General features: G+C 38.6%; 1 protein-coding gene across 1 annotated transcript in view; it reads right to left on the bottom strand.

Moving 5' to 3' along the window:
- The window catches only part of LOC140464058 (dynein axonemal heavy chain 17-like), a 408,886-nt gene that overhangs the window by 132,244 nt on the left and 258,381 nt on the right, over nucleotides 1–18,261 (bottom strand). The window contains exons 38-41 of the mRNA XM_072558720.1: nucleotides 15,863–16,036; nucleotides 10,115–10,322; nucleotides 4,657–4,822; nucleotides 3,855–3,957 (exon numbers count right to left, since the gene is read on the bottom strand). Of these exons, the coding sequence (XP_072414821.1) occupies nucleotides 3,855–3,957; nucleotides 4,657–4,822; nucleotides 10,115–10,322; nucleotides 15,863–16,036 (651 nt within the window). The remainder of the gene's footprint in view (nucleotides 1–3,854; nucleotides 3,958–4,656; nucleotides 4,823–10,114; nucleotides 10,323–15,862; nucleotides 16,037–18,261) is intronic.

Here is an 18,261-nt window from a genome sequence, read left to right as displayed (position 1 = left end):
TAAACAACTCTCGATGGCCCTTGCTGATGCAAATTAAATTGCTCCACTGATCAGTTTGGACATCTAAATTGCAATCTGAAGAGACTAACTGTCTTTTTAATTGTTATGATCATAATCGACTTGCCTGCATTATAGTATTCCGATGACTTGTCCTTAGTTACTCACTGGTATCATCTGCCATTTCTTCAGTGAGCAATACTTCTGAACAAATATCCATTCTTGTAGTTATGCTAAGTAATTGAAAAGCAGGTTCTAGGATCTGGGGGTCCAAGAACATGCAAACACAATGATTGCTCCCAGGATAACAAGTACACATTGCAGGATCTACTGCCAGTGATCACAGATCCATTTGATACTGAGGGAGGGAAACCACTTACAGTTGATGAAGCTCTCGCTATCATTCATTGTATGTTTGATGTGAGGCTAAGAGCAGAATTCATCAAACAGCAAAGGCAGGAGAGTCCAAAGAAGAACCAGGGAAATCAAGAACTGATGGCGGACTTAGAAAGCTAAAGAGTTGTAACTCATTATAAAGAGTTGACAAGCATGACACCCAGGGTTCCGTCAGTGTCACTAAGGCAAAATACCAATCCAACAAGCTTGGCCTCAAGCTGATGCAATGTAGGGATAGAACACTTTTGGGAGACAAAGTAAACATCAGCCTCTGATGAAAAGAATGCCTTCAAAAAACTTACACTGCGATCTATTTGCTGGCAAGAATGTGTTTGAAAAAATCCCCTGCATGTCCATCAAAGATGGTCTTGGACTCCCATCCAGCTTGGAAGAAGTTGAAGCCTCATGCAGACTGGAAAACCTGCAGAAGTAGACGGGATTCCAGTGGAGATCTTCAACATGAGGAGCAGAGTTTACCCATCTTCTCAATCAACTGATTTTGAAAATCTAGGACATACTCCTGCCAATCTCATGGATGCTGTCATCACCACCATCTTCAAGAAGGGAGACACAGAGGACTGTGGGAACGTCTGAGGGATTTTCTGGCTTCTTGTTGCTGGGAAGATCATCTTACAAATGCTCACTAGGCACCTTTTTCCAGTCTCAGGGAAAATCCTTCCTGAAAGCCAGTGTTGTTTTTGAACAAACTCCGAAACTATGGACATGATTTTTATGCTCGGCAACTCCAAGATAAATGCCAGGAACAGCACTAACCACTCTACATTGCCTTCATCGGCCTGAACAAGCATTTTAACTCAGTCAGTTGGAAAGTGTTTTGGAAAATCCTGTCAAAAGCCAGCTATCCAGAGAAATTCTCCTTCATGATATGATGTCAGTGATGGTCCTCACTGATGGTAATATGACAGAGTCCTTTGACAGCAAGGACGTCTAGCAGAAATATGTCATCGCACCCGTCCTTTTCTCCATCTTCATCACCACCATACTTCATCTTATCAAGAACAAACTTCCTAGTAGTGCAGACATTGTCTACAGGATGGATGGAAAACTTTTCAACTAGTGAGTTGAAATCCAAGAATGAAACAACACTGATCTTCCTTGTGAATTTTCAGTATACAGATAACAACATCATCTCTGCTCTCTCAGGAGAGATTCTTCAAGCATCACTTAATGCCACTGTGGAAGCTACTGAAGAATTGGTCTCAGCCTTAACTTCCACAGGACTCAAATCCTTTACCAACTTGTCCAGGTCAAGTTTCTAGTCATCCCTCCGTTAAAATCAACAGAGAAATCTTCCCGAACATGGGACATTTTCTCTGCCTGAGAAGTTACCACTAATCTAAGGCTGACTTTGATGCAAAGATTCAACATCATATTCAAACGGCAAGTATTGCCTTCAGAAGCCTAAGGATGAGAATCTTTGACAACCGTGACATTTATGCTGATACCAAGGCCCTTCTGAGAATGGCAGTCATCTTTCTCACTTTTCTATATGGTTCCAAAACCTGGATTATGTATAGATGCTACTTCAAGACTCTTAAGTAGTACCATCAACGCTGTTTCATATGTATTCTCTGCATTAGCTTGGAGGACAGGCATACTAACATCAGTATCCTTGAATATACCAGCATAGAGGCAATGATTATCTGAAACCAACTCCACTGGGCTGGCCACATGCTTAGGATGTGAGTTCTGACTGCCAAAACAAATCTTTGCTGAGCTCAAGGAAGGCAATTAAATGAAAGGAGGTCAAAGAAAGCATTTCAAAGATTCCCTTAAAGCTTCCCTCAAGAAGTGCAACATAGAATTCAATGCATTGGAGACCCGCATTCAGAAGAAACTGACTTGGAGGAAACACCTTTATAAAGGGACACAATTCTTTGAGAATTCGTTTTGTCATTGGGAGAAAGTATGAAATGGAACGAGAGAAAGGAATGCCAATGATCTCAAGTACAAGGACCAATTCCACTGCCCAGAAATACATGCCAAATGTGTGATCAGCGATGTGACTCTTGGATTGGGCTCATCAGTTACACTAGGAAGCACAGAACTATGACCAGTGACACAGAATTTCCTATGTGGACAACCATACTCAGTAGCAAGTAATTGCCAATGAAGATGCACTGATTGGCCTTCACAAAGACGATATCTGCCCCAATCTTGATCCAGTTTATATGGCTGACTAGAAAATACCCCACATGTCTTGAGTAGATGACTGAAATGGGACTAAAGCATAGAAATTCAGGACCACTATGATCTTTAGAGCCAATAGAATCACCTCCAATTCCACCATGTCTTATAGACTGACACAGCCTCTTGGAAAAGACGCAGTGTTTGAAGACATTAGTACTCTTACACTGGAGTTAGCTTGTCTGGTGTATGTACAATTGGTACACTAGTTACATGTGTCTTCTCACAGGTGTCTGCACCAGTTCACTCTGTGGCTGCTGATGAAGGGTTATGCCTGAAACATCGATTCTTTTGCTCCTCAGATGCTGCCTGACCTGCGCACACTTTATCAACTCTGATTTCTCTAGCATCTACAGTCCTCATTATCTCCTTCTGTGCTCTTTGCCAATTCTACATTATGGAATTGGCCTGGCAGTTGACAAGCAGGTTCCTGTTAATGGTGGGCAATTGCTTACTGCTTCCTCTCATTCCAGTTCACGTCCTCACTATAAGAGCCTCGATAGGGATAGAGCATGTCGACTTCATGTTAACAAGCTAAAAGTGCTGTGGTAAGTGAGTGTTGGGAAGCTGTGCAATTCTAGCCTTCTTGAACATCTGTCCAAAGAGATCCTTGCAATGAAGTCATTCACTCCAGATGTCTAACCCTCTCTTGTTCCACTCAGTCAATGAAATATCTTAGTTCCAGTGGCCTGGGTTCTACAGGTCCCTGCAGGTAATAGCCTACAGTGGTCCTTTAAAAGCTGCTGAGGCTGTGATCCATCCAGTGTGGTCTGCGATCGCCTTACAAAATATTACTCATTCATTGTTAGAGAGCAGAATCCCTACCTGGTTCACCATTTGTTTCATGTAAAATACCATTCATGCTTCATGATGTTGAAGGCCTGACCCCAATGCCACTTTACAACTCACTGCCCTCACTTCACACCACCTTGCATTTTCTTTGGTAAAATTCTGACCATAGTTTCTGAAGTTAGGCTTGCAAGTCAAATGAATGGTTCTACTTTCTAGCAAATAATGTTTTGGACGAGGAGAGTGAAGCAAAGTCCAGAGATCCATTATTATAGTCAGAGATTTTTTACAGAACATGCTGACATTTGACCATGCTACTTTGAATGCACTGTCACATGTGCAATGACACATTCTAATTAGTAATGAGGCAAATACAGAAGGATAAATTGATAAAAGAAAATCTGGGCCAATGTAAAATCATGAAAAAAGTCATATTTAAAAACAAACCATATATAATTAGTTACCTGAAGTCTAGAATCAATTGTAAAGCTGCCAGCTGTGGGATTCATACAGGCAACATACTGGCAGTTATGAATATCTTTCAATGTCAACTTGACCTTATCATACCTAATGGAAAAATACATTAGGTTATCTGAAGTCCAATGAATCCAATCATTACACAATATCCTTTCATAAAGAAAATTGTTACGTCAAAATAGACACTTTTTAATGAAATAATTTGCTTCAATTGATAGTGCTATTACTAAATATTTAATATATCTAGTTGGACATATTAATAGGGGAATATTGAGTGAGAAGCCACAACATGTAAGCTAACCACCTATTTCTTATGGACCATTTGAACGAAGAGATCTCATTTTTCCATCAAAGGTTAGCTGCTCATAAAACAGCCATCCAGAAGAAGCTTTCTAGTTTAAGCCTCATAAAGATTGGGTGGCTTCAAAGCCACTAGCCTGGAATTTTCAGGGTAGTAAGTGAGACAACCTGAATTAACAGAGGTTCAAGGTAATTTTCTGGGTTATATTTTAGAAATTGTGCTTTATGTTTTACTGTTCTATTTTGGTTTTCACTCCTGCTCGGTCCAGTTTCTACTGGAAGAAGGAAGCTAAAATCTTCTGTAATATGGGCATGAGGTACTTCAATTGTAAAATATTTCAATAAAATGCATGACTCAAAATTGTGGCAGAGTAAATCAAGACTAATGCAAATAGAGAATAAAAACTAACTACCATATTTTAATATCTTACATGTATATGCAGTATTATAACTATATTAAAAAGTTTCTAAGTAGATTACAGTACTTACCAATGTCCATGATCCAAGTGTTGTCTAATTAGTGTATGAGGTGCCACAGTTCCATACTTATCCACCTCGGGCATATTCATGTCATCAATAAAATAAATTAATTTCTTGATTCCAGGTGGGCCAAAATTTCTTCCTGTTTTCTTTTCCAATGGCTTCTCCAGAACAGCTATGAGGAATTCAGAATGAAAATTTAAATGCACTAACTATAATGATAATCTTTTATTCACAATGTTCTTCACTTAAATACTTTGAATGAGTAGCAATCAAATTATAACAAACAGATTTCAAACAATTTTGGATATAGATGTATCCCTTGATGGAAACTGACTCCATCTGATCTCTTCAGTAGATTCATCATTTTTTCCCATATTCAATTCTGTAATTGCTTGGAACATCAGAGGATTTTTGATGATGTTCACCCTAAATTTCTGCTGCTGGCAGCAGATTCAATCACAATATCCACGAGAGAATTGGAGAAATACTTGAAGGAACTATTGAGAAAGTACATAGTTCTATTCCAGAAAGCTATTTGGTAAGGAATGGAATGTTAGCTCATTTTAGACATTTTTACACTTACTTGCAAGGCACTTGTACGAGACACTTGGTAGTCCTCAGGTAGAGTACTTTGTATGGTTTTGGGCACCACATTATATGAAAGATGCTAATGCATTTCAGAAAGTGCAGAAATGATTTACAAGATTGGTTCCATGAATGAGAAACCTCATGAGGGTAGAGTGAGGAAGTTGGGACTGTTTTCCTTGGAGAGAAGAGTCTGATTGAGATTTGATAGACATTTCAAAATCAATCAATATAGTTTGTTGTCTCTTTCGTTCCCCATGATAACATCCCCTATGTCTGACTGTAGAGGAACTATATTTGTCTTCACTAGTATTTTTCTCTTTGCATACCTATAGAATCTTTTACAATCAGTTTATATGTTCCCCTCAGCCTTCTCTTATAAACCCTTTTCCCCTCTTAATCAATTCTTCTGTCCTTCTTTGATGAAATGTAAACTGCTTACAATCCCCAGGTCTGCTGCATTTCTTTGAACACTTGGTATGCCCCTTCCTTGTTATATGGACCAGGTCAGCTCCCCTCAAAATACTTTAAGGAAGTAGCCTAGACCCTAACGTTTTCTTATTTTAAAGGTAGATGTGAGTGAACGCTCCAGATGTGATACAACTGGTCAAACCACTCAGCTTTAAGCAAAACATAATTTATTTAAACACTATAGTTAAAACATGAACAAAAGAAAGTGGAATTTAGAATAACTTAAATATTGAAAAACTTAACTGACCCGATATTGCAACTTAACGAATTAATTGTTCCAATATAGTAACATCCAATAAACATACCCCTGAGCAAAAATGTAAATTCAAACTCAGATTGATTCTTACAGGCAGTGTTATGAATCAGGCCCAACCCCTCAAAACATTTTTAAGCAGGTTGTCCAGGCCGTAACTTTGCTATATGTTTTAGTTAAGTGTACAATGGATATTCCCAGAGTGAATTAGCTGTTCTGACTGCCAAGTTTTAAACAAACAGAATTTATTTACAAAATTATGAATGAAACACAAAGAACAGAAAATAGAATACCAGATAACTTATCCTATCCCAAAAACTTGACAGACTATCCTGACTTAATGATGCTGTTCCAACAATACTTGCTCAGCCTCACAGCACCAGGGTCCCAGGTTTGATTCTAATCTTGGGCGATTGTCTGTGTGTAGTTTGCACATTCTCCCCGTGTCTGCGTGGGTTTCCTTCAGGTGCTCCAGTTTCCTCCCACAGTCCAAAGGTGTGCAGGTCAGGTAAATTGGCCATGCTAAATTGCCCATAGTGTTAGGTGCATTAATCAGAGGGAAATGGGTCTGGGTGGATTACTCTTCGGCAGGTCGGTGTGGATTTGTTGGGCTGAAGGGCCTGTTTCCACACTGTCAGGAATCTAATCTCATCTAATCTAATCCCAATTAATATATCCTTTAGCACAAAGAGTAATAGTGAAACAAACCAGGGCTTACAAGCTTGATGTTAGAGACACAGCACCCAGCTGTGTCCCAGCAGGCCTTTTTCACATACACTGCTGCTGAACTGAATCAAAAACTCTAATCAAAATAAAGGCTAGCTATACAGCTAGCTGACCATACCCCTATGATTACACCGGGTTTTTTTAAGACATGAAAGCCTTAGGCTGGAGGCATTATCTGTTAGGGGTAAACAAAAAGGCCCCAATAAACCTTTCAGATCTGGTCTAGTTGGAGCCTGGCCAATTACCCCCTTCTCTGAAGAAAAAACTCAAGGGCATAGTAACCTTGCAAAAAGAACAGGTTCCTCACACCAGGAGGAATCAACATCCAGGGAGATTTCAGAGGAAGTCAGTTAGGAATCATTTACTGAATCTTGCAACCCTTTTGGACTTTCACATCTTGTGATTGCTACAGCTAAAAAAAAACTAGAAAACCCTGAACTGGAAGAACTAGCTAATCCTCTTCTATTGTTAAACTGTTTTTAGCTTTCTAACTCCTTAGACTCTTTGGTAACTCTGCCATTATAGCCTTTTTTCAAAAGAACCCAGGACAAAATAACCCTTTTAAAGTGATAGTATTGTCACACTTGGATCTAATAGAGTCATAGAGTCATAGAGATGTACAGCACGGAAACAGGCCCTTCGGTCCAACTCGTCCATGCTGACCTGATATCCGAACCCAATCTACTCACACCTGCCAGCACCCGATCAATATCCCCCCAAACCCTTCCTATTCATATACCCATCCAGATGCCTTTTAAAGGTTGCAATTGTACTAGCCTCCACCACTCCCTCTGGCAGCTCATTCCATACATGTACCACCCAATGTTTGAAAAAGTTGCCCCTTAGATCTCTTTTATATCTTTCCCCTCTCACCCTAAACCTATGCCCTCTAGTTCTGGACTCCCCGACCCCAGGGAAAAGACTTTGTCTATTTATCCTATCCATGCCCCTCATAATTTTATAAGCTTCTATAAGGTCACCCCTCAGCCTCCGATGTTCTAGGGAAATACTATCCCTTTTTCCCCTTGTTAGCCACAGTCAGGTTCTTTCCTGTTTTATTTTCATTCCAAACAGGAACAAACAATTGTTGCAGTTTGTCTGACATGCTTTAAGTATTTGCCGTTGCTTTCTACCATCATTTCTTTAAGTAAGATTCACTAATTTATCATAGCTTGTGCATCATGCCAGTTAGATTGTCAATTATGCCAGAGGTGTGTTATACAAGTATCATTATACCATATGGCCTGCACCCACCTAAGGTAGCAGCACAATTGTTTACAGTCAGTTAAAAATTTTCTATGGTAGTCCTCAACATTGTCTCTGTTTCCCATTTGTCTCATGATATTAGGTCAACCATATGCAAGAAATCCTCTTGCTTCTCTTCTCTGAAGAATCAGTGTTCCTCAATAGCAGACACCACTTAATTGGAGCAATGAAGATAGCAAGGGTACAGAACGTACTTCGGGTGGGATGCTTCAATGCATACAAATATTCATTGGTAGCACTGGTGGTCACCAAGTATAATGATTGAAACCAGGGCCAGATGGATCTCATTAATTATAAGAACCTTGATTGAGGTTATTAACCTGGGTCAATCAGGAAGCCCTGGCTGGCAGATATAAACAGGGAATTCAGAAGGTCACCTCAGTCAAGGGACTGGGTTTGAGCTAGCTGGTCAGAGCCCATATAAATAAAGGATGACTTGATGATGGGATACTGGCCTTTGTGTGGTTATTTCAGTGGTGACCAGAGAAAACAGTACATGCCTGAAGAAGATTTGCTTGCAATAGTTGTCTTTGAGTTGAGATAAGCATTTATGGCATGATGCATTTATTTGGGAAGCTTGACTTGTTTGATTCTGCTTGTTCAAAAACTGGGCCCAGTGTGTGGAAAGAACACATATTTTTTCTGGGCAAATAAGATTGGGGCAGATGAAAAGTAAGAATCCTTCTGACTGCTTGTAGACCCATAGGATGTTTGGTTATTAAGCTTAACTTTCCATGAGGCTCCAGAGACTAAAGCCTTTCAAGAGATTATAGATTTAGTTAAGTAATATTACAACTCAAAATCTCATTTAATTCTGAGGTGCTATCTATTGTATTTGGTTCTCTGAGAGCCAGGCCAATCTGTATTGGGATTTTTGAGGTTAAGATGATTGCAGAGGCATGTGATTTTTGGCATGTAATCCTGAATGAGGTGCTGAGAGACTATTTGGTATGTGGGATTAATGATGTAACCATGCAAAAATGCCTACTAGTTGAAGTACAACTGAACTTCAAACAGGCACTACAACTGGCCTTGTCATTAGAAATGTGGCAAGTGGAGCTATAGGGATCGCAAAGAACAGGACACCATCAACTGTCCAACTAAGATTGGGGAGCACCACTTGAGTGTTAGCAATTACAAAGCCTCATGCAGGGGATACCCTAAACAGAGGACCTTAGGTCAGCCAACAGCAAAATTCCAAATCAAGCTGAGCCATGGCCAAATGGCTAAAAAGGCCTTCAGGATACAGGCCAGCAAGCCTTGTAGCTGCTGCTATAAATAGACTCAAGACAGCAAAGAGGTTCTTATGGTATGATTGCTATTCCATAGGCCATTGCCTCCCCTTTCTAGTCACTCAAAACTGGGCATGAGATTATGTAGAACAAATAACAGCAGAATTGTGTTCCAGTACAAAGTGAAGGCTCATAGCTTTGTATATTCATAGTCACAGACTGGAGATTAACCCTGATGAAGAGTTTAAGACAGCAAGCCAAAAATAGTAGACATGCTGAAAAATCAGATGCTAATCTAGGTGAATCTATAACACAGTGCCTGTGAATCTATACACGTTGAACAGGGGAAGAAACATTTGATAAACAGAACTAAACAATTTCTCAATCAATAAATTAGATCAATTAGCACTGCTCTGATCTGATTAACTAGAAGAAGAGGCTCCACAAGTACCTCGATTTTCAATGATGGGGAACACACGCAAAAGTACCAATGACAAAGTTGAATCACTTGTAAACATCTTGAACCACAAATGTTGAGTAGACAATATGACAATGCAAGACATGATTTATTTTGAAAATGTTTGGATGTTACATCAAGAGATTTAAATTTTCTATATTAGAGTGATATGGCCTGGTATTTGTATGACATGACTGTTTAATTTTCAAGAATTCTGAACACTGCAAGACAATTGTACTATAAAATGCCCTTCTAACTTCATGTAAAACAAATAATTTCAGAAAGGAACGTATAATTAGAATTTCTGGTAAACACTTCAGCTTGCACTTTAACCCTGCAAATGAAAAGTTGCCAGAACAAGGAAAAAAACCTCATCTTTGCCTGCAGGAAGGCATTTTTCTTGCCCTGCCTACCTCTAGCATATTTCTCCATTGGAGATAAAAATCATCCCTCTTCTTTGGGTAATTTCAATACCTTGTAACATTGCAGAGTTTGTGTAGAAGTTAAAAGGGACTGCTTGAATCAGATAGTCCTCAATATTCAGACTATTCAACTTTTCCCACATGAGGACAGATTTTCCTGTTCCAGCATTTCCTGCTAACATTATTGGCCGACCAATTTCTAGCATAAGATCAATGAAGTAACGTAGGCGGATGGTCTCTGTTGTATGTACAAAGGCAGCCTGCATCATAAGAAGTTACAATTAGAACATAGATCTGCTAGTGGCACAGACATATGGCAGTTGCACATTTGAAGTTTTTTAAAATTAATAACCTGTAATTAACATTTTTCAATAGAGTATCCATAATAAAATCAAACCTGAAAGACTGGCCTGTAACAAAACCTGAGAATGGAGCTATGATAGTTGTATATATTTAAAGGAATAACAACACAAGAGAATCTTCCAGGCATTTATGTCCAAGTCAGGAAAGATGAACTGACTCCTCATTCACACCATTCCTGAGCTGAGTACAAGAGAATTTGAATTTAAAAGAGAAATGACATTGTCAGCTTAATACATAAATACTTCACTGTGTATAACTTGGTCTAAGAACCAAGTTAACTCGGTTCTTTGGGTTAACAATGAAAAACATTTTATTTCTAAACCTCAATGAAGCAATTACATAAAATGGTTAAAAGGTTTAAGACGTAAAAATATATATAGTTGTGTCAATTTTAAAGATACATAAAATTAAAACTGTACATTTATGACATATTTCCCTTTTATAGAAAAAATGTAAATACATATGCTCACATTTTTTTACAGAATCTATTTTATCTAGCTATGAATGCAAACCCCCAGAGCCAAGTGAATTTCTGAATATAAGGTGATTATGCCACCACTTAGACATTTGAGGAGACAAATTTCAGTAATGGGCAGTCCTATTTGTCTCCATGAATACACAAGGTGTTTGTATGAGCCCCAGGAAGGGGAGATTAGCTGCCCACAGCTTTGGTCTTTAACCTTGTAGAAAGAATCACTCCTGCCACAAGTTCAAAAGCTGTCATTTACCAGATGCCTGCTGTTTGCAGGAAGGTTGCTTCATATGGAACATTGAGAAGTTGGGCAGTGTGTAGCTTGATCATGTCATTCTGGAATGGTAAGGGAGGAGCAGGAAGGACGGTTTCAACCACAATATGAGTTTTTGTCATTTAGCAGCATGTATATGGGAGACTCACGTTTGAGAACTGGAAACAGTAGACAGGTATTGAAGGGAGGGTTCTAATTGTAAAGCATATTATTGAATTTGAGAAGATGTGTGTAAAGTGATCTATATAGAGAATTACATTGTAGAATAAAAATATATGAAATACACTGTTTATTTTTAGATAATTACAAAGCTGGTGCAGTATAGCTCCCCTTTATACTTTCCATTTTATTTCATTGAGAAATTCTCATCCATATCTTTTCTCTGTTTTTATGAAAGTTTGTATTGATTTTAACTGTAGAGCTTCACCAGATTTCCTCCATGTGGTTTCTTCATCCTTCAAATCAATAAAAAAATGTACAGACAAGCCTGTAGCTACCTTAATTTTTTTTATATGAAAGCAGGACTTGAATCCTTCAAACTCCCCCTTTGAGAAAGCAAGTTAACAATAGCCTATTGCTGTGCCTCTAAACCATCACTTTTCTAGTCACTTTTTGCAGCTACAGGGATGCTAGTAAGAGGCCTTTCTGCCAGTAAGAGGCTTTTATACTCAAAGAAAAATGTTTTCTCTTTTTTCTGATTTGTTTATCAAAAGTTTTACATCCGTTTTTCCTGAGATCAAAATTTAATTAATTCTTTGCAAACAATATTGATTGCTTCGATGCTTTGACAATTTTGTTTATTTTTCTCCAATCATGTGGAAATTGTAATTGGTCTTCTCAACTAAATCCAGTAAACACTATTTCTGCAGTTTTCAAAGACCAAATACTGACGGGTAAGGTTGACCATTTTTCTGGCTGTTAGACTCTCTGGGTTTTGCTTCAACTCAGATTACACGTCAGCTTTTTCATGAAGTAGGGCACCTTCCTCTCTCTTGGCTTGCAAGAGAATTTGCTCGGTTACTATTTAATCCTGATGAAGGAGATGTGCTCCAAAAACCTGTATTTCCGAATAAACATGTTGGACTATAACCTGGTGTTGCGTGATTTTCAACGTTGTCACCCCAGTCCAGCACTGGCACATCCACATCATGACTACTTAATCCAATTGACTATTGATGAACAATTTCATGGGTTCCATTAACCCTGTAGAGTTTTTGCACTTTTTTCAGCTGTCTGCAATTCTACAGGTTCTTGCTGAAATTCTTCAGGTTGTTAAGCTGCCTTGGTCTGATCTTGAGCTAACGTTTTCCAATTTGAAGTAATTTTCTAGCATGGCAGACTTGAGATTAAATGCACCATCACTAGTTCAACAATGAATGAATTTACTCGATAAGTGAATTTTCACACCCTCTCCAGTTAGTTTTTTGACTACTATTCTGGAATTTGTCCTGCTTCTATGTGGGGAAATCTCCATTATTCCTGATTGCAGACAAATAATTTTACAGTGTATGGTGAATTCCTTACTAGGTTAATTGGAACCACTACAGGCCATTTCCCCTTCACATACAAAATCCTGAAAGCCTTAAGTGCCTTCCTCAGAACTTGCACAAAGCATTAGAACTTCAGTGACTGCAGATACAGATTGTGTTGAAAGATTTCCTGGGATTTTCTCACACGCCAACAATTGTTTTATATGGTCTATTATTCTCCAATTTAATTGGCAAAGCATGCCTGCAGTTTAGCCTTCTCTAAATATTCTTCAAGTTGGTGATTGTTTTCTTCTGTTTCTCCCCATTTGCTTTTCCCTGAAAATATAGTTTATTTTACTGCTGATCCAAACTATTTGACCTGCTGTGATTTGGAGTTCTGAATCAGTTCAAAGTCCTTGTCCTTTACGTTGTTTGCACTTGCAGAGGTTGTTTGTTTCTCAGATGCATTCTAGTATTGTAAAGGGATCATTTTTGCATTTCTCTAATACCAATTGTTTTGGTGCTTTATTCTTAAAGGTTGTACCATCATCTATTTTGATTTTTTCAAATTCCAGAAACATTTGTGCAAGCTGCTTTTCTGAATTTCAGAATCTGACAATATGCATCTCTCGTGAGCTCATAGGTGCTCAGAAACTGTATCTTTAGGCTGTTTGTATTTAGCTGTCCCTTCAGGGGACTAGTTGGACAAGACCTTTGGGCTTTTACTGTTAACCTCCCCTGGATCATCAGTGTCTCATGCGTCTGTTGAATGTAACTGATTTGCAACCTTTTCAAATGCTGGAAATAAGGTTTGTCTCCTTTTGAATATGGGGACAAATTTAGAAAATCTTAGGACTTTGAGGCCTGGCTTGAGGTTCTGATGTCTATTAGGCACAGTGGAACTTTCCCTGGCAGCTTCAAGTTGCCTTTGGTCTTGATGTGTGTGCTTGCAGCTCCAGTTCCAACTTCCAAAGTTAAATATCTCTGTCCATCTCTTCTTTGTCACTGGTTCATCGTTTTGCCTTCCGGGCTTAGTTCTTACTCCTTTTTTGTAATGGGCCATGCTGCCTTCTTTTCCTGAGCTTGTCTTCCTAGTTCCTTTTTTGGTCTTTAAATTCTGTTTGGGCTAAAGTAATCTAATCTGGCCCTGTCAGCTTCTGCTACCTGTTATGACTCTGGAGTAAATGCAAAATGTTCAGCTAGCATTATCAAGAAATCATTTCTCTTTTACTACAGATTTAAATGTTACCTACTTCATATGGAGTTTAAACATTAATTGTCTAAGGGCTAATCTAAAATTTGAATCATTCTCATTGAATTAAATTATCAAAAGTCATCAACTTCAATTATTGTTAATATTTTTGAAAACAACTTGCTATTGTAACTTCTAGTTTGGCTTCAAAGGTCCAGATATTGCAATGGCCAGATAGTTGATGGAACAGCATAGACTGGAATTGCACATTTGGACCAAACAGAATCCATGGCACAGCTGACTGTGGGAATTACCCAGGTAATTAACTTCCAGTGGGCAATTACCTCTTTTTTGAACCGTCTGAAAAACTCACTTGAATTTAGAGATTTCAAGGTTAAGCATAGTACATAGCACTTGCCCAGGAAAGTTAGAGGATTGAAATTTTTCTCTAACTCCTGGGTAACTATTAAATGTTCACCTAATTTACCAATGGTCCATCTTCTTTGGTCTATTTCCTGACACCCCACCTTCAATCCCACCCTAAGCTATCTCCTAACCACCCATGACTAAACTTGATCATTATTCCTCCTGCAAACTTAACACTGCCAGACCCAACATTCAATCTTTCTTGACCTAACACCCACATCTCATGACATGAGTCGACATAGTTCTCCTTAATATTCCTATGTAAGACACCTTGGGACCATTTTTGTATTAAAAGGATTAACACAACATGTTGATGTTATCTCTTTCCTAAATTTTTCCATTCTAGCACCTCAGTTTGTAAGGAGTTCAGTTCTGTCAGAAATAGCTTTCCTCAAGTAGAGTTTGGATAATAAGCATTACCTGCTAGAGGCACAGGGAGCCAGGTAGTCACTACAAACTTGATTTTATTCCCTATTAGTGAGATGGTCTCCACCTTGATGTCAACATGTTCGTTTCTCCTTGCACCAGACTCATGGATGATTAGAACCTGCTCCAATTTGCCAGTTTTCTTTCCTTTTTACCTCATCATTTATCTTTTCACATGGCTTGTGCCCAATATAACTGTTATCTTTATGCCTTTTCCTCCTGCTCCTTATCACTATTTAATGATTCCCCGTAAAAAAAACATTTTATTTCTTTCCCTTTTTTATTCTTCTTTCCCTTCAAAGTGCTGTTTTTTTAAAAATGTCACTTGTTTGGATTTTTAAAATGTCCAAGATCTGGTTCGTTACACATGCTACTTGGTCTGACATCAGTATTACCAGCTTTGACTGCTGGGTTCCAGACTATGTAACAGTTTACCTCATGTCTGATCTAATTTTGTTGTGACATCCACATATATGTAATGGCCATCGAGCAATTCAATCCAGAAAATCTAACTGAATTTTCTTCTTATGGATCAAAGATATCAGGGCACAAAGTCAACGTGACTGCTAATTAGCAGAGAAACAACCCATCCTACATTTTTAGACCTTTTATGCAGCCTAGGTGTTAACCTGAGATGAAGAGTCCTCATGTCTATATTAGACAAATTCCAACTAGTTTTCAGTCACTACATGATCTAATAGTATTGCTGTAGATCACTGAATAAATCAACAGAAGTTTGTTTTAACTTAATCTAATATGGAGCCAGAGGACAAGGGGTTCCAGTGTTAACTCCATATCAAATCACAACTCATTGCTTTTCCCTCTTTAGACATAAGCAGGGTGGACTAGTAAGCAACATTAGGATGTCTGATTTGTGCTTGCAGCTCATTGAATTTATTTAAGTATGCCCAAGCATAAATTTGGGATGGCCCTTAGGTGTGACATTGCAACATGTCTTGTTTCACGCATTATTAAATGAAGATGCCGCAGAATATCTATGTGTAGCATCCCACAGGAGCTTTAGTGAAAATTAATGAATGAACAATTAAAACTTACAACTACATGACCATGTATGACCCAGCATTATATCACAGGAGATACTTGCACAGCTATAGAAGGAACAGGAAGGAAGACAGTAAATGATTACTTATTCAAATGTGTGCTGTTTTCGCAAGTACCTGGAGTGGTAAGTCAGAATCCAATTCAAATGTGGGCACCTTATCTGTCCAAGGCATAAATCTCTTTGATTCTGAATCAATGTAGTAGTCAAAGATGGTACCTTGAGATGGGAACTTGACGGACTTAAATTCATTCACCCACCATTTGCTGAATTCTACACGATAATCCACAAGCTGGAAAAAAATTGGTCCACTTAAAAAAAAAGTATTTTATAGCTTTCAGTAAACTTATAAGGCTTAATGAACACTCAAAGTTAGAGGATTTATCAAAAGAATCATAGAAACATATCTCCCAATGTAGTTTCATGATGTATGTAGTACATCAGTACCAAAGCAAAGCAATGTCTCTTCAGATTTTAAATATAGACAGCATTAAGACTACTTTTTCTAAAAAAATTAAGTCCAACTGCTAACACATGCAGGAATTGTTCATCCTATGTAAGATGCCAACAAGAGCTCTGTAAAGTTAAAAATCAAACAACACCAGGTTATAGTCCAACAGGTTTTTTTGGAAGGACGAGCTTTTGGAGTGCTGTTCCTTCATCAGGTAGCTCGTGGGACAGGATCATAGGACACAAAAGTTATAGTAAAAGGTCAAGGTGTCATACAACTGAAGCAAGGTATTGAACAAATCTAGATTGCTGTTAAGTCTTTAATCATTTAAAACTGGGATGCAGGTTTCAATTGATTACTATGTAAATCCCCAGCATTTCTTTCAAGTCCACAGTCCCATGATAATTTAAGGTTTTATCAATATAAAAAATCTCAGCTCAAACAATGCATTAACAGTGTGAGGTCAGAGTTTGTCTGTATCCCAACCTTGAGTCAGAATGACTCTATTTCCAAAGTACGAATTTATAAAATGTCACACGGACTGACTGCCTACAGATTGTGTGCTTTGAACATAGTTGATTGTATCTGCAAATGCATAATCCCCCCATAGACTTATATGTGTGTGTGTGTGAAAGAGTGTGTGTTTGCGTGCTTGATAGAGTCCGTGCACAAGTGTGGTGGAGTACAAGCCTGTGTCCATGTGAGTGTGAGAGAGCATGTGAATGAGAGACGGTCTGTATGAGTGTGATAGTGTGTGCATGTGTGTGAGAGTGTATAGTGTAGTGGAGTCACCTGTATTGTGACATAAATCCAAGATCCCTGTTGAGGCTGTTCTCATGCGTACAGAACTAGGCTATCAGCCTTTGCTCGGTGACTATGTTTTTTTGTGTATCCCGAAGTCCACCTTGGAGGATGGTCATTCAAATATGTCCTTGACCGCTGAAGTGTTCCCCCCTTGGGAGGGAACATATCTGTCTGGCAATTGTTGCGCAGTGTCCATTCATTCATTATCGTAGCTTCTGCATAGTAATTTCATGTCACACTACAATTGACCCCACTGCACTATACAATCTCACACATGCACATACGTACACATAAGCGCGCGTGCACGCGCACACATACACACACACACCCTCTCACACGCATGTACTCATCACACTCACGCACCACTCTATCAAGCACAGATGCACGTAAACACACTCATACACTCTCTCCCTCTCTCACAGACACACACATGTCACTTTGTCTCCCTCACATACACACGTGCACAAACACATAAGTCTAGGGGGTGAATTTGAATTTGCAGATACATTCTTTTTTTTTGAAAAGCACACAATCTATAGGCAGTCGATGTGACATTTTATAAACTCCTACGTTGGAAACTGAACCAGTCTGGCTCAAGTTTGGGAAAAAAAACAGACTCTAACCTCACACATTTAAATGCATTGTCTGAGCTGAGCTACCAACTTTCTTTCATATTATAAAACCTTAAGTTATCTTGAGACTGTGACTTGAAGTAAGTGCTGGAATTTACATATCAATCAGTCGAAACCTGCATCTATGTTCTAACTAATCAAAGACTTAACAGCAATCTAGGTTTGTTTACTACATTGCATCAGTTCTATGATACTTTTAATCTTTTACTATAAATTCTGTGGCCTATGATCATTCCCCACTAGTTACCTGATGAAGGAACAGTGCTCCAAAAATTTGGAATTTCAAATAAACTTATTGGATTATAACCTGGTGTTGTGTGATTTTTAACTTTGTCCACCACAACCCAAAACCAGCACTGCCACATCAAGAGTGCTGGAGTGATTATAACAAGGTTGACCAGATAGAATGAGTTCCCTGATTGGGACTGTTAATCTGGTTCAATCAGGGAGCCCTGGCTGACAGATAAAAAGGAAGCTCTGAGGAAGCTTGATCAGTATCAAGGATTCTCCACATGTAAGTAAAAGGTGACAGTGTGATAGGATACCAGTTTCTGTGGAGTTATTTCAGTGGCAACAAGAGAAAAGCACACTCCTGAAGAAATTAACTTGCAATGTATCTTTGAGTTGGGG

Source organism: Chiloscyllium punctatum, chromosome 39 (genome assembly GCF_047496795.1).
Source record: "Chiloscyllium punctatum isolate Juve2018m chromosome 39, sChiPun1.3, whole genome shotgun sequence".
Lineage (NCBI taxonomy): Eukaryota > Metazoa > Chordata > Chondrichthyes > Orectolobiformes > Hemiscylliidae > Chiloscyllium > Chiloscyllium punctatum.
Note: the sequence above shows the minus strand (reverse complement) of the source record. Positions and strands in the feature narration are given on the sequence as shown.